At 46.2% G+C, this 16,996-nt stretch overlaps 1 protein-coding gene across 6 annotated transcripts in view; it reads right to left on the reverse strand.

The window, feature by feature from the left end:
* Window positions 1-16,996, reverse strand: part of OTUD7A (OTU deubiquitinase 7A) — a 385,873-nt gene that overhangs the window by 36,470 nt on the left and 332,407 nt on the right. For all 6 annotated transcript variants that reach the window (XM_030814379.1, XM_030814377.1, XM_030814378.1 and 3 more), the window contains 3 exons: window positions 11,189-11,290; window positions 7,683-7,810; window positions 6,849-6,961 (listed from right to left, as the gene is read on the reverse strand). In XM_030814379.1, coding sequence (XP_030670239.1) covers window positions 6,849-6,961; window positions 7,683-7,810; window positions 11,189-11,290 — 343 coding nt within the window. The remainder of the gene's footprint in view (window positions 1-6,848; window positions 6,962-7,682; window positions 7,811-11,188; window positions 11,291-16,996) is intronic.

Consider the following 16,996-nt stretch of genomic DNA (forward strand, 5'->3'; position numbering starts at 1 on the left):
TGGAACAAGATGAGGATGCCCACTTTCACCACTGTTATCCAGCGTAGTACTGGAAGTACCCACAGTGCAGTGAGGCAAGAGAAAAAAACAAAAGGCATCCAAATTGGAAAAGAAGAAGTCAAATCATCCCTTTTTGCTGATGATATGATTTTATAATTAGAAAACCATAAAGACTCTACCAAAAACCTGTTATATTGGATACATGAATTTAATAAAGTTTCAGGATACAACATTAACATACTGAAAGCAGTAGCATTTCTATATACCAGTAACAATCTAGCTGAGGACTAAATCAAGAAGGTAATCCCATTTAAATTAGCTACAAAAATATCGAGGAATATATTTAACCAGGGAGGTGAAAGATCTCTATAAGGAGGTCTACAAAACACCAAAGAAAAAAATTGTCAATGATACAAATGAATGGAAAAACATCCCATGCTCATGGATTAGAAGAATCAACATCATCAAAATGTCTATATTGCTACAATAATCTACAGATTCAATACAATCCCTATCAAGTTACCAATGTCATTTTTCACAGGATTAGAAAAAACAATAAATTTCATATGGAACTAAAAAGGAGCCTGACTAGCCAAAGGAATCCTAGGCAAAAAGAACAAAGCTGAAGGCATAACATTATCTAATTTCAAATTGTACTACAAGGTTATAGTAAACAAAACAGTATGGTATTGGTACAAAAACAGACACATAGATCAATGGAACAGAATATATAACCTATAAATGAAGCCACATACTTACAACCAACTGATCTTCGATAACACCAACAAAAATATACACTGGGGAAATGACACTATTCATTTAGTGTCATTCACCATTTACTGCTGGGAAAATTGCATAGCGATATGCAGAAGAATGAGACTGGACCCACACTTCTCACCATATACAAAAATTAACTCAAGATGGATTAAAGACCTAAATGTAAGACCTGAAACTATAAACATTCTACAAGGAAACCTACGTAAAACTCTTTTGGACATTGGCCTACGCAAATAATTTATGACCAAGTCTTCAAAAGCAAATGTAACAAAAACAAAAATAGACGTTGGTGAGGATATGATGAAAAGGGAACACATACTGTTGGTAGGAATGTAAATTCATACAACCTTTATGGAAAACAGTGTGGAGATTTCTCAAAGAACTAAGAATAGAACTACCACTCAATCCAGCAATCCCACTACTAGGTATATACCCAAAGGGAAATAAATCATTCTATCAAAAAGATACCTGCATGTTTACTCTAACACTATTCACAATGACAAAGAGATAGAAACCACCTAAGTGTCCATCAATGTAGGATTAGATAAAAAAAATGTGGTATATATACACCATGGCATATGACTCAGCCATAAAAAAGAATGGAATCCTGTCTTTTGCAGCAACATGGATGGATATGGAAGCCATTACCCTCAGTGATATAACTCAGAAACAGAAAGTCAAATACCACATGTTCTCACTTATAGCTGGGGGCTAAACAATGCGTACATATGGACAGGCAGAATGGAATAATAGACACTGGAGGCTATGACAGGCGGGAGGGTTCGAGGGGGTGAGGACTGAAAAATTACAATGTTCACTACTTGGGTAATGAGTACGATAAAATCCCAGACTTTACCACAGTGCGATATTTGCATGTAAGAAACCTGCACTTGTATCCCCTAAACATATTTAAATAAATAATAAAATAATAAAAAACAAACTATCAGTAGAGTGATAAAAGGTGGATTCTTTATACAGGAAGATCAGAGAAGGCTCCTACTTGAGAACCATCCCTAGATAGAGAGTCAACTTTGGTCTTATTTTCAATTAGAAATGTCTTTAAAAATTTGAGCCGGGTCCTGCATCTGCAAAGTGAGGACACCTTACGTTAGCAGATGCTCTTTCTGCTTGGTCTGCTGGTGGAAGTCATGGCACCTTCAGGAATACACATAAGAATGCCTCCTTTCCTGCACAAGGCCAGCCCATGGCCTAGGAGCACCAGGCTGTGGTGTGGGCATCTCCCAGGAATAAAATGCCTCTTGCTTTTCCTCAAAAGACTGACTGAAATTGACAACTCTCAGACTGTGTGCTAGGAAATCACTTGGGATTCTAGCTACTTCTGAAAAAAGCTAATAAAAAGAAATGCAGCAAACACATTGTCAGTGAAATTTCAGAAACTCAACTACAAAGAGAAAGCAGAGAGGTTAGCATGTGAGAAAAGTAAGGACCTAGACAGAAGATGCCCCAGGGACTGCCAGAGGGTCCCCCAAACGGCCCCCCTTGCTCTGCTCTCTTTTCCTCTTTGTCCGTCCGACTGGCCTCTCAGCTTCCACTTAGCCCTTCTCATCAAACAGAAAACAAATAAGTAGTTCTTTTAAAAGTTTAAAGAACAAAAATGATTATTTTCACCATAGTCAAGATAAGTTGTTGATTCCTACTCCTCATGCCTGGTCTGCATTTGTCAAGAGTGTGGGCTTAGGTTTTTTTGGTCAGTTCTAAGTTCAGGTTCTGGCTTTGTATCTTTCAGGCTGTGGGCCATTGGAAGCTAACCTGTGATGGTTAGATAGCTGGTTAAACGTTATTTCTGCGTGTGTCTGTGAGGGCATTTTGGATGAGATTAGCATTTGAATTGCTGGAGAGCAGAAAGCAGATGGCTTTCACCAATATGGGTGGGGCTCATCTGATCTATTCACGGATGGGAACAAAACGGTGGAGGGGGGCGGAATAACTGAACCTGTTTGAGGTGGGACATGGACTTTCTGCCCTCGGCACTCCTGGTTCTCAGGCCTTCAGATTCAGACTGGATCCACACCATCAGTTCTCTAGCTCTTGGGCCTTCACGCTACACCACTGGCTTTCCTGGGTCTCCAGCTGGCACATGCCAGATCTTGGGAATTCTCAGACACCATAATCATGTGAGCCAATACCTACATTAGATCTCTTTATATATATGTCTTTTATTAGTTCTGTTTCTCTGGAGAGCCCTAATACATTATCTAATTCTCTGAATCTCAGCCTCCTTATCTGTGATTGGTGATGATAATGACAGCTCATAGGCCTGCCTGACACATAACATGGGCTCAATAGATGACACTGTTCACATTCCCATCTGACCTCACTAATCCCTCCCCAAGCCCTAGGGAAGGCCTGGTTCTTCCACGTGGCTGGGGCCTGGCCACTGTGAGTCCTCCTGGGAGGCACAGTGAGAGGAAGTGGGTCTAGCTCACACCCACACCTGGTCTCTGGTCCCTGCTGACCTCTTCAGATACGTGACATAGTTGCTTTCTGGGAAAGTAACAGGTTTAAAATGACTCCAGGCCATCATCTGTGTCAAGGACCAATAGTACAGGGGCTGCCCCATCTGTCTCCATACCAGGGGCTCCCAGAGCAGGATGCAGGGCCTGCACTGCACCCCTTTACCCTCATCCGTGGGGAACAGATTCTGGGAAACCCAGGCTGGGATGAATAAAGCCACTTTAGTTCTTGCCATTATGCCTGTAAACTCTCCCTTGACTTGCTCTTTCCTATTCCCAGGTGGCACCCTGGAAATTTTGTGTGGTTCTTCCGGTTACTTTCGTGTGCAGGGGGCTATCAGCCCCAAGCTTGAGCCTCCTGAAAGACTGGGTTAGCTGCCAGCTGGCTTCTCTGTTTCACCCTTTGCCTCCTCCCCTTCTCTGGCTGCCGTCTGTGTCCCCTGTGGGGCCGGCACAGGCAGGGAGGAGGTGTAGGAGGGTGGCAAAGTCTTTCTTGCTGTCTTCCTTCAGGGCCTGCTGGGCTCGTTGGAGGTCCCATTGCTGGCCTGCTGTTTGAGGAAGTAATTTTTGTGGCTCTTCAGAGCTCTCTGCCAGTTGAGGGGCTGTGTCCTTAGGTCCCTGGGCTGCAGTGGCGGCTCCTCTCACTGACTACTCGTGTCCACCCTCAGCCCTGGCCTCAGGGGCTGGCCTTCTGTGTGGTCCCCACCATAGGTGAGTCCTGAAGCCAGCCCGCTTGGGGCCTCCTCCCTGAATCCATGCCTGGCCCTCGGGCAGCTCGCAGCATCCTGGCTTTACATCCCATATGGCCCCATGTCCTGGCCTGCACAGCCCACCACAGCCCCGTGAACCCTGAGCTCGCCAGTTTCTGCCTTCAGGCCCTTCAGTCAGGTGTCAGAAACTTGTCCCTGCAGCCCTCAAGCCCCAGAGATGATGCCCCACACCTCTCAGCTCAACATGGGGAGAGAAGACACAGGCAAAAGGCAGAGCACACTGTGCTTGTGCACAAAGGCCTCTCTTGTGGACTCTGAACCCCAAGTGAATTCTTGGAGCAGGTGACAGTTCTGGAGCACCCTGTTGGCAAGTCCTGCACAGCTGCACGCGTGCCTTGCTGAGGCGCTGCCTGTTACCCCAGTCCATGGGACTCAGCCAAAACTCCCCATTCCCAGGAAAATGTTTTATGCCTGGTTCCACAGGCCTCCCTCCTTGACTGGCCACGCAAAGGTTCCAGGTAACCCAAGGCGGCATCTGGCTACAGAAGCAACTCGGTTTGATAGATTCCTATTGCATGTGCTCTGTCCTCTTCTGAGGTTTTTTTATTTTGTTTTGTTTTGTTTTTTTTGCCTTTTTCTGTCTCCACTGGAAACACCTGTTGCTGAAACCCTACAAATGCCTCCCGCATCATTGGCACAGGATTCCAACCTGAGCATCAATGGCGTCTGTAGGGACCAGGTGGCTGTGTCCTCACTCCCATCACCATCTAAAGCCCAGAGTGGTGGTTTCATTTTCAGGCTGATCTGTCACCTGAGGTTCTACAAACTGCTGTATTTGAGGGATTTCGTTAGGCTGTAGAGCCTGGTCAAAAGAGGAGACTTAATGATCAGACCAACTTTTGACTTTTTGGCTCCTTCCATTGATCATTTTTGTGGTCTTAGAACAGTTATCTAATCCCATTGAGGCTCAGTTTTCCAATCTGTGGAAGGGGTACTGGAGGCTTGTGAGGCAGGGTTTGAAAGGAGGGGATAGAGTGCCTAGCACAGGGCCCTCTTATGGTCTCCCCAACCCCATCCCACCCCACCTGTGCTCGCCTCCCTCCTTCCGTTCCCCCAACACCACCCATACCTTCCCGCCTCATCTCTCCATTCTTTCCTGATGGGGTCACTCACATCCACCCTTGGTTGTTTAGTTTCCCCTCTCTGGCCATTCCCCAGGTTCTTCCTTCTCTTTTGTGATGTGGCAACCAGAACCATGGCTCCCAGGGGCAGGGGACCAGGCTATCCTACATAAATGGGACAATGTCTGGGCCATTTTGGATATTCCTAAAGGGACCTAATCCTTTTGTTAGATTACGGTTGGTCACTCAGACTCTGTGGGAGATAGGGACAGATACCAAGTGGCCCCTGTGTCCCCAGTAGCATCTGAATCCCTCGGGCCCCATGGAGCAGGCAGCAGGGGACCAGGCTGTGGCCTTGGGAATCAGATAGGCTGACTAGCTATGAGACCTTGGGCGAAGCTCCTCCTGGATGGGGGTACTCAGGAGATGTGTATGTGATGGTCACCTGTGATTGATTTTCACCCACTATCAAAGTCATCATTGCTGCTGTCTTTCCCCACTCCTCCCTGTCCCTGGCAGAGACACCCGGCCTGGATCCAGTCTGCCAGCACCTATCAGGCGTCTTCCCTGTGGCAGGAGGGAGAGAGGCAACTGTGAAAACGATGTCGAGGAACGCTTAAGACCCATCACAGGTGGGACTCGGGAGGCGTGCAGAGGAAGAAAGCAGTTTTCCACAGTCGACTGAGTCTTCAGAATGCTTGTCCTCAAATGTCCTACCAAGATAGACTGTTGGTATGGACATACCGTAGCCTTAAAACAAAGTGACAAGACAGCCCTGGAGGAAGGGTGTGCCAGCGTATGTGGGTTTCTAATGATCTCATCTTTAAACATGGTCTCGGACGCCACTGCTGCAGCTGCAGCTCTGTGGGAGCCTCTTTTCCAGCCGGGTCCTCCAGGGAGAGCTGGCCCATGAGGCACTAGGCCCTGCCTTGGTGGCTGGGTGAGGACCCAGGTGCCTGCTGCAGGGCCCATGAGCCTGAGGGCAGCCCGGAGCTGCATGCAATCCTCCTTCCATGGGTCTCCCTGGTGTTACTGCTCACACTTTCTCATGTTTGGCTGAGACCTTTTCTAGGAGCAACACCTTTGCTTTCAGGTTCCAGAGAATATGAACTGAAGAACAAGCTGTGGCCAAGGCTCTATGGCTGCCCCATTGGTCTGGCCACAGTCTTCATTCTATACTAGAACATCCAAGGTGTTTCTGTAGGAACAAGCTATTCCTAAACATGCACAGATGTGAAGTCTTTTTGCTGGGAACACATATAATATCCACAGAGCCCATCTGGGAAACACCAGGCTAGCTTAATGAGCTTCTGCTTTCAGGGCGACTTCTTGAAGCCACAAATTAATTAGTTGGTGGAGAAAACCCAAACTTCAGAGCCAGGTTCGTGCGACGGCAATGTGTGGAAATGCTCACCATCGCGAGTGACCTCCAGAGGCCTGCTGTGCCCTGAAGCCTGACACCCCAACTGCTCTGCACAACAAAGTTCAAGGAAAGTGGCCTGGGGGCGGCTCATGTGAGCTCACCTCTGCCTGCATAGTGCATGTGGAGGCTGCGTACCCTTCCACTAGCACCTGGCAGCGGCCAGCCATCACCCACAGTCCTCCCGTGCATCCTTGTCTTGAAGCTAATGCTGGAAAGCTGGAATCTTTGTCTTCCACAGCACAAGGGTCCCACATTCCCCCTGTGCCATCCCCCCATGCTGTGTGTAGCCCTGGGTGGCCTGGAGCTGGAGGTGACATCTGGGGAGAGCAGGGGCAGCACTTACCCCCCGCCCGTGCCGCCATTCTTGCTGAAGTGTGTGCGCGGCTCGCTGGAGGCCAGCTTCAGCAGCTCCGTCCACTCCCGCTCCCACTCCTCCTCTGTGTACACCAGCCCTGACTGGCAGAGGGGAGCCGGCTCAGAAGGGGGGTGGGCCACAGCTGCGCTGCCCTCCTCTCCTCACCCTCCCAACCCGGACCAGCCTCACCGGGAACCAGGCCAGGCACATCTGTAGGTAGCTACCAACTACACCAACTGCACCCTCTTGGCCACCTTTGCTACTATGCACACTATATTTTCAGAAGCCCCAAGCTCTAATTCCAGAGCTGTTGGGAATCTGCCCACCAACAAGGGTCATTCTCAGGGGCTGGGGATGACCGAGCATTAACCTGTGCCTGCACCTAACTGTGGCTGGCCGTTCAGATTCTTCTAGGAGAGCAAGGTCCTCATGTTTACCATGGTTGGGGACAATCGGGAATCCCTTTGGACTGAGCTCACACACAGGGGCTGGGGCCATGGGCTGCACATGACAGCAGGCAGTCATATATATAATTCATCATCCAAGCCGGAATGCTTTTGGGAATGAAGGTAGGCAGCTTTCATGATCATGCCTTAAGGAAGCACAAGTGGATGCATAGTTGCTGTCTGCCAGGACTCTGCTATTTCAACAGGCTCCTCCTCTGCGGGCTTAAAAGCAGGAGACTTTCCTGATCCCAGAGGCTGTTTCTGCCTCCCCTCATAAGTCAGTCTGGGGCCTGGAGGCCATGCTCTGGACTCTACCATGGCCTGAGGCTGCACCTGGCCTGGGTCCCGGGCTCTGGCTATGCCAGCGGATACCAACCTCCTTATTCTGCTGCGTCTGCTGCCACCTCCACCTCCGCTTCAGGGCTTCCCTCTCAGCTCCCGTCTTCATCATGGTGTAGAGAGCTTTCCGTAACACCAGGTCCCGGTCATGAAACCCCCACATTCCTGGAGCCAGGAGGCCATGGAGAACAGAGGAGAGAAAGGACATGAGAAAAGACAAGCCAGAGGTGATGCAAACTACCACGACCCACTGGGAGAGCCTCTTGTCTGCACGCAGAGCAGCCTCCTTACTCAGCGGTTCTGTTAATTCCCCTCCAGCCTTCTTCCTGAGGCTTCCCATTAAGGCAAGTAGGTGAATGAAGCAGCACATCCTGTTCTTAGCAAAATAATTGTGGGTGAAAATCAAGTGCTTTTCCTCTCTTGCGCCCTTGGCAACCCACTCTCAATGTTGCTGGTTTGCTTTGAGGACCTAATGGTCATTATTCAAGTCTTACATTTGGGTGGGGGACTGACTAGGGGACAGTGACAGGCTGTCCAGTGTCCTCATGGAGGGCTCCAGGCGAGGGAGGCCATTAGCATCCTGGCTTCTCCAGGGTCTGCCATTTCCCTCATCTCCAGCCCTGAGGCATCTCAGCTTCCTGAGAAGCACAGCGTCAGCAACACCACTGCACACACCTGGCCCAGGGGAGAGCGCCTGCTTCCTAGTGAGAGGGTCTCACCCTGTGCCAGGTGCTGAGAGGATATAGAGGGAAACCAGCCATCTCTGAGAATGTGCTCTGGGCAGCTTAGATGTGGTCAAGAACCCCAACTCATGGGAGAAGTGCTCAAGAGAAGGTCAGCCCTGGCTACAAGGGAAAACACAGGGGAATCCATCCATCCATCCGTCCGTCCGTCCATCCATCCACCCACCCACTCATTCTAGGTGCTGGGAATATGCGTGGCAGTGGCCGGGACACATGAAGTTCCTAAAATCTCATGAAGCACATGTTGTGGAGAAGTGGGAAGTGAGGCAGCCATGAGGCTGGCACAGAGTGTACGATGTTGAGGGTGGCAGCCCCACGAGGAGAGGTGAGGCAGGCAGATTTGCTGTGGCGTGAATGGAGACATAGGAGCAAAGGCTCAAATGGGTGGAGGAAGGAGCCGAGTTGCTGTCCCAGCACGGGGAAAGGTCAGGGTCAGACCCAGAGGGGGGCAGTACTTGAGAAAAGGCAAGAGGGAAAGGTGGCTAGAGTGGGGGATCGAGGGGAGAGGGAGAGTGAAAAGGGGGCTCTCAAGGGAGCTGTGAGCCTCTGGAGAGTCTTCAGAAGGAGAGTAATGTGAACTGACATTTTCATAGGCTCAACTGGCTGGGCATCCTTGGATATGCAATAGCCCAGGCCTGCCATAGGCTTCTAGCCAGCAAGGCTTTGCCTTTTTCTACAGGATGGCAGGGGAGGGGGAATGGCCATTGTCACTCCTCACTCATCCTCAGACCTCTTTCAGCTGCCTCCTGGGACTCTCCCACAGCTCCTTGGGCAGGTCTCTCTTGCAGAGATGGCCTCCTTGTCCTGCACATATCTGCCTACAGGCCTGACTCCAAGATGACTGTCATTTCCATATGTGCTTCACAATCCTAGCTCAACGTCAGGCCAGGCCAACAGGGGTTCCACAAGGACTGCTGGTGAATGTCATGTGGCAGCTTTGGGCAGCCCCGATTCTGCGGAGTTTAGCTATATGGGCACAAAATGAAACAAAGTGCTGGGATAAGAGGACAGATTGCTATGAGCTCTGGGCTCATTGTTGTACAGGGGCTTCTTGGAGGGGGGTCTCACAGCCCTGGTCAGTCATGGCCCAGGCTCTCTTGCAAATGGAAATGACCAGCCTAAGGGAGGCTCTCTCTTCCCAGGCAGGCCTGGGAGGCCCACTGTGCTCACAGGGAAAATACTGTGGGGTGTGGCCTTGCCCTGCTGTTGTGCTGATGGGGACAATGACTCTACATGCTGCAGTTGCTGAGGGACAAAAGCATTTCCATGCCCCAGACTTCGCAATGAGCCTGCTGTTTGACACAGATGAGAGATTTATTCTTTTAGATTCTTTCTCCAGGTTTTACAAAGAAAAAGGCAAAATATGCTCAATAACAGGGGAATAGTTAATATTATCCACTATGATAAAATACGACCCAACTACTTAAAATCATGTGTTTGAAGGCTAACAGCAGGGAAAATTCTCAAACTGTAAGGGAAAATGTTGGATTCAAGACTGTGAACACAGCAAGATCATCATTTCACTTGAAGAACAGACAGAAGACCCGAAGATGATGACAACACCAAACTGTTAAGAGTGGCCGCCGCTGGGTGGGGGTCGCTGATTTTCATTTTCTCACCATGGTGAATGCGGACTACTTTTGCAATGCCAACAAGCAGAATGTGCTCCAATGACATGGAGATGAAGCAGGTAAGTGGGTGCCTTGCCTTTCCTCACTGCAGGTCAAGCCTGGGGAATGTTTCCCTTGCCCTTGGTCTCCATCCTCGTCTGGGACCCTTCCAAGACCCTGATGTATTTCCCTTGAAGCGCTTTACAGTCTTATCTCACCTACCTCTTGCTGAATAGGCCTCACTGCAGGTCCAAAGAGAGAGAGGTCTGGGGGCTGGCCCTTGTTATAGGTCATGGCACCCAGTTAAAGCCATGTTTGTTGGGGATGCAAGTTTGACCAACAAGGACTGCATTCCTGTGTGAGGGTTGTGTGTTTTGGAGAGGCGCTATCCTCCAGGGCAGGTAAGAAGCAACCGGCCCTGATGGTCCCTGGTGCAAACTCAGACTCACCTATCAAAATGGATTCAGCCTTGTGCATATAACGCTGGGCCTAAAGGGATAACTGAGGTTCCAGAAAGTCGATGATGATCCTCAATTATCCAAATATTTCTGTGTTGTGTGGCTTTGTGTGATCGGGAAGCTCATGTCTCTATTGGACAAATGCGCTGATCTCTGTGGTATATTCTGACTATGCTGACTCCCCTGTGATTTATCTGAGCAGTACCTACGTCTGTTTCCATTAGTCCATGCCAATTGTTGACTGCTCATTTACCCAACCTCATGCACTGCTCCCAAAACTTCCTACTCCAGCCTTACCTCATTCACCCCTACCTCCAAACACCCTGTCCATTCCTGCCTTTATGCTTTATCTGCGGGGTCTCCCTGCCTGCACTCTCCTCTTGTAGTCTCTCAAGTTCTTCAAGTTTCAGTAAAGATCCCACCTCCTCCAGGAAGTCCTTTTTATTTGTACCAGGCAACAGTCTCTAAGTCCCATCCCTGCAGCTATGCTCAAGGCCTCCTTCTATCATGCCGGGTCTTTTCTTATGTGTGTTCTGTCTCTCCACCAAGTGCTACTTGACATGAAGGGCCAGGATTGTTTGTTCTGTCTCCTGGGGACTTTCTCATGACAGTGACATGGGTGACTCTATTTAGGGTATGCTTTTCCTTCAATAGTCTTTCCTTCAATAGCTTATGTCTTTCCTTGCGCAGGCCTGGAGCCTGGCCACCCTCTATCTGTGCTGTGGGGCTTACCCAGTGAGGCAGCATGTAAAAGGCAGTTCCCATCCCCTGTCGTGGCCAGAGGAAGAAGCCGTTTACAGCTCGTGCACACAGTGGACCACCAGTTCAGGCGACCTGGAACAGAAGCTCACTTTAGAACAGGATCCCAGAAAAGGAAGGGGCCATTAGGGGTGTTTGCTAAGGAGGCATAAACATCAGGGACAGATTTTCTACAGGTTTCAGTAGAAAGGGAGAACATTATGGCTACTTCTCTCCTCAAATAAAATATAGATTTCTTTTCCCTTTGAAGACAAGAAGTGGCCAAATCCTCCCATCAATTAGCATGAGCATTAAGAAACTCAAGGCCAGTACCTTCTCTCCTTGAATCTGGAAACGTATTTTACACAAGATAAAACATTTCTTTGTAATTTCCTTGAACATAGCTTTCCCTCCTGAAAGCTATTTTTTCCTTTCACCATCTTGCTTTTTTGATGCACACACACCTTTGAAGGTATAGTTCATATTTCATTTGATTCATCAAAACCATTATAGTTACATAGGTGTAGTCATGTTAAATTTCATGAATATTTACATTTACAGACTTTTACTTCAGGGAAGATAGAGCAGATGTACTTTTTCCTATTTCTCTTACTAAGTACAACGAAAAGCCCTGGAAATTATGTATAAAATCATATTAGAAGACTCTGAAAAGTGGAGAAGAAGTGGCAGACTAATTAAGGATCTTGAGACTTGAGGAACGACATAATGGTGGGTTCCCTGGAGTTTCTTTTTGCCTCACATATCCCAGATTAGATACTGTAGAAACTGGAACCAATGAGAGTAGGCCACAAAAAAAAAAAAAAAAAAGATAGAAAAGAAAAAGCATGCTCTCTCTAGACAGAACACCAGGAAAGGGGTAGCTTAGCAAGACAGTAGCTGCTTAGATAGTTCCTCTTCTATTCCAGCCAAACACTGCAGAAAAAATTCTAACCCGGCCACCACCCCTGCCAGCAAAGGTCTAGTGAGAAGCCTAGACTTCCACCCTCGCCAGCCTGTAACAAGGTGCTCATCACTGCCTGCTCCATTGCCTGGGGAGTGTCAGAGAAGGCTGAGTTCAAAGCCAAGACCTCAACCCTACTGGGTGGTAATAAGCACCTTGCCCTCTGTCTTCAGAGGACACATAGGGAGCCTGGACTTTCACACTCACCTGGCTGTAATGAGAATCTCTGCCTCCTCTCAGCTAGGAAGTACTCCTGCCAAGAAGTACCAAGCCCATTCCCCAGGTATCAACAGGCACAGAGGGGGAACCTGTACTTCAATTACCCTCTGGCAGTTGTCAGGCAATGGCCCCTGAACTTACTAGAGTGGGGTCAGGAGGTCCACTAAAACGCAAGATTTAAGTACGACCCAGAGTCCTATAACTTAATACCCAATATACACCCTTTTAAACAAAAAAAATCACTTATACCAAGAACCAGGAAGATTTCAAACAGAACAAGAAAAGATATGAAAACTGAGATGACAGATGTTAGAGTTATCTGACTGGGATTTAAAAGTAATCATCCCAAGAATACTTCAACAAGCAATTACAAACATACCTAAGACAAATGAAAAAATAGAAAATGTAGTAAAGAAATAAAGTCTTACCAAAAAAATAGAAGATACAAAACAGAGACAAATAAAGAACAAAAATATGGGCAGATATAATAGGGACTGAAAAACACAACTCTGATTTTAAAAACTCAATGGATGTGCTGAAAAGCAGATTGGAGAGAAGAGAAAAAGAATCAATGTAATGTAAAGGTATAACATAGAAATTACCCAATTTGAACAACAGAGAAAAATTAGACTAAAAAAAACCACATATACAGAATACAACTCAGGAACATGTGGGACTGTGACAAAAGTCTGAGGAGTCCGTAGCAGAGGAGGAATAAGGTAGAGGTAAAGAAGTATTCAAAGAAATAATCATTAAAAGGTTCCCAACTTTTGCAAATGAACAAACATACAGATTCAAGAAGCTGAGCAAACCCTAAACAGAAAAAAACCCACAGAAACTCAAGCCAAAATATATCATAGTCAAACTTCTAAAAACTAAAGACAAAGAAACCTTAAAAACTGCCAAGGAGAAACAACGCCTTACTTATATGGGAAAAACAATTCTAAAGACAGTGGATTTCTCATTAGCTACCGTGTAGGCCAGAAGGAAGCAGGATAACTTTTTTTTTTTTTGAGACAGAGTCTTGCTCTGTCACCCAGGCTGGAGTGCAGTGGTGCAATCTCAGCCTACTGCAACCTCTGCCTCTTGGGTTCAAGTGATTTTCCTGCCTCAGCCTCCCAAGTAGCTGGGACACAGACATGCACCACCAAACTTGGCTAATTTTTGGTATTTTTAGTAGAGATGGGGTTTTACCATGTTGGCCAGGCTAGTCTCGAACTCCTGACCTCAAGTGATCTGCCTGCGTTGGCCTCTCAAAGTGCTGGAATTACAGGCATGAGCCACCACGCCCAGCCAGGAAAATATTTTTTAAGTGCTGAAAGAAAATAACTGTCAGCCCAGAATTTTAAAGTTAGCAAAAATATTCTTCAGTAATAAGTGAGATTTTGTTCCTAGCAAGCCTACCTTAAAGAAATGGCTAAAGGAAGTTCTCTAGGCAGAAAGGAAATGATAAAAGAAGGCATTTTGGCATATAAAGAAGGAAGAACATGGGAAGAACAAAACTATGGGCAAATATAATAGACTTTCCTTCTCCTCTTGAGTTTTCTAAATTAGTCTGATGGTTAAAGCAAAAATTATGACATTGCCTATCTGTTTATATGTTTCAATGTATGTTGAATAAATATTTAAAACAATTTTATTATAAATGGTAGAGAATAAAGAAGCAAAAAGGCAGGTAAGGTTTATATGCTTCACCAATAGTAGTAAAATGTCGACACCAATAGACTTTGATAAAGTATGTGTATATAATGTAATAACCAGAACAATTCCCAAAAAGGTTATACCAAGAGGTATACTTAACAACAACCAATATTATACAAGCTCCTCCAGAAAATAGCCAACATTACCCTGATACCAAAATCAAAGAAAGTACAAAGAGAGAAAAGTGCAGAGTAACACCTCTCATGAATACGATGCAAAATTCATAAGAAAATATAAACAAGTAGAACACAGTAACATATACAAAGAACTATATACCATGACCAAGGGATGCAAGGATGGCTCAATATTTGAAAATCAATCAATATAATTCACCATATTAATGGGCTACAGAAGAAAAATCACATAATCATATCATGAATGCAGAAAAAGCATTTGACAAAATTCAATACTCACTCATAATTAAAAATTCCCATAAAACTAGGAACGGGGGGATCTCCATAACTTGATTTAAAAAATCTACACAAACATATAACTAACATCATACCTAATGGTGAAACACTGAATGCTTTACCTCTAAGACTAGGAAAAAGACAAAGATGCGGCCGGGCGTGGTGGCTCACGCTTGTAATCCCAGCACTTTGGGAGGCCGAGGCGGGCAGATCACAAGGTCAGGAGATCGAGACCATCCTGGCTAACATGGTGAAACCCCATATCTACTAAAAATACAAAAAAATTAGCCGGGCGTGGTGGCGGGCGCCTGTAGTCCCAGCTACTCAGAGAGGCTGAGGCAGGAGAATGGCGTAAACCCGGGAGGCGGAGCTTGCAGTGAGCCGAGATTGTGCCACTGCACTCCAGCCTGGGTGACAGAGGGAAACTCCGTCTCAAAAAAAAAAAATAAAATAAAAGACAAAGATGCTCCCTCTCTCCACTGCTATTCAACATAGTATGAGAAATTCTAGCCAGTGAAATAAGTCAAGAGAAAGAAATAAAATCTGTATTCGCAAATCAGAAAGAAAGAAGTAACACTATTCTTCTCAGCAGAGAACATGATAGTTCACACAGAAAATGATAAGGAAGCTACAAAAAACCGTAACTAATAAGCAATTTTTTAAGGTCACAGGATACAAGATCAATATACACAAATCAATGGTACAGTCATCTCCAAGTGTCTGCAGAGGACTTGTTCTGGGACCCCGCCGACATATACCAAAATCTGTATATACTGAAGTCTGATAGTTGGCTCTGTGGAACTTGTACGTATGAGAAGTTGGCCCTCCATATACATGGATTTTGCATCCTGTGAATACTGTAATTTTGATTCTCACTTGGTTGAAAAAAATCCACATATAAGTGGAAGTGGACCTGTGCAATTCAAACCTGGGCTATTCAAGGGTCAATTGTATTTTACATACTAGCACAGATGTCCAAGGGGCCATGGAGCAACTGGAGTTTTCATACTTTGCTGTTGGGATTGTAAAATGGCACAATTATTTTAGAAAAACTTTTGGCAATTTCTAATACAGTTCAACATACTCTGATATGGTTTGGCTCTGTCTCTTCACCCAAATATCATCTTGAATTGTAATGCTGATGTGTCAAGGGAAGGACCTGGTGGTAGGCGATTCGATCATGGAGGCAGTTTCCCCCATGCTGTTCTCATGATAGTGAGTGAGTTCTCATGAGACCTGATGGTTTTAAAAGTGGCAGTTTCCCTGTGCTCTCTCTCTCCCGCCGCCTTGGGAAGAAGGTGCCTACTTCCCCTTCCCCTTCCGCCATGATTGTAAGTTTCCTGAAGCCTCCCCAGTCAAGCTGAACTGTGAGTAATTAAACCCCTTTGTTTATAAATTACCCAGTCTGAGGTAGTATCTTTATGGCAGTGTGAAATGGACTATTACCTACCTTTACCATATGACCCAGCAATTCCACTCGTGGATATTTGCCCAAGAGAAATGAAAATATAAGACACATACAAGAAATTCACAGTAGCCTTATTTCTCAATAAAACTAGTTGCTAACACATCTGGGATTGTGTCTCTGAAATAAATAGCCATTGGGAGTTACTTTGGGTTCTGTTTTTTTTTTTTTTTTTTTTTTTTTTGAGACGGAGTCTCACTCTGTCGCCCAGGCTGGAGTGCAGTGGCACAATCTTGGCTCACTGCAACCCCCGCCTCCCAGGTTCACGCCATTCTCCTGCCTCAGCCTCCCAAGTAGCTGGGACTACAGGAGCCCACTACCACGCCTGGCTAATTTTTTGTATTTTTTTTTTTAGTAGACACGGGGTTTCACTGTGTTAGCCAGGATGGACTCGATCTCCTGACCCTGTGATCCGCCCACCTTGGCCTCCCAAAGTTCTGGGATTATAGGCATGAGCCACCATCCCTGGCCAGGTTCTGTTTTCTAGTGAACTCATGTCAAGACATCTTCATTCACTCTTTCTCAGGAAGCTTCAGGAGGATGTACTCCACAAAATGAGGGTGGAAACCAAAACCAGAGAAATACAGGAAACAGGAGGGAAATGGGTGAACAGCACAGAAGAGAGGCAAAGGTAATCTCCAGGCTGATGGCTACAGGAGACTCTGTCCTACCTGATGACAGGTGCATCTGCACTCATGGCTGCTTTTCAAAAGAATGTGTCTATGGAAAGGATAAATAGCCTGGCTCATTTCTGTGTTAGGCAAGGTGACACAAATGTCATCTTACATGTCACTTCTTGGATAATACTAAAATTGTTTAAAAATTGCTTCAAGCTTATGAATGGTTATATCAAGTTTCTAATGTTATGTGAAACTTCTAGTGACATATATATGTATGTTTTTATTTGGAGGATGAAATATAACATGCACCTCCCCAGGGCCTTCAACACTTTGGGAACTTCAATCAAATAAGAATGTTTACAACAGATATTTCCAAGAAATTGCAAAAGGATTTTAATCAAAAATTCTTTTAAAAAGAGAGAAATA

Source organism: Nomascus leucogenys, chromosome 6 (genome assembly GCF_006542625.1).
Source record: "Nomascus leucogenys isolate Asia chromosome 6, Asia_NLE_v1, whole genome shotgun sequence".
NCBI classification, from domain to species: domain Eukaryota; kingdom Metazoa; phylum Chordata; class Mammalia; order Primates; family Hylobatidae; genus Nomascus; species Nomascus leucogenys.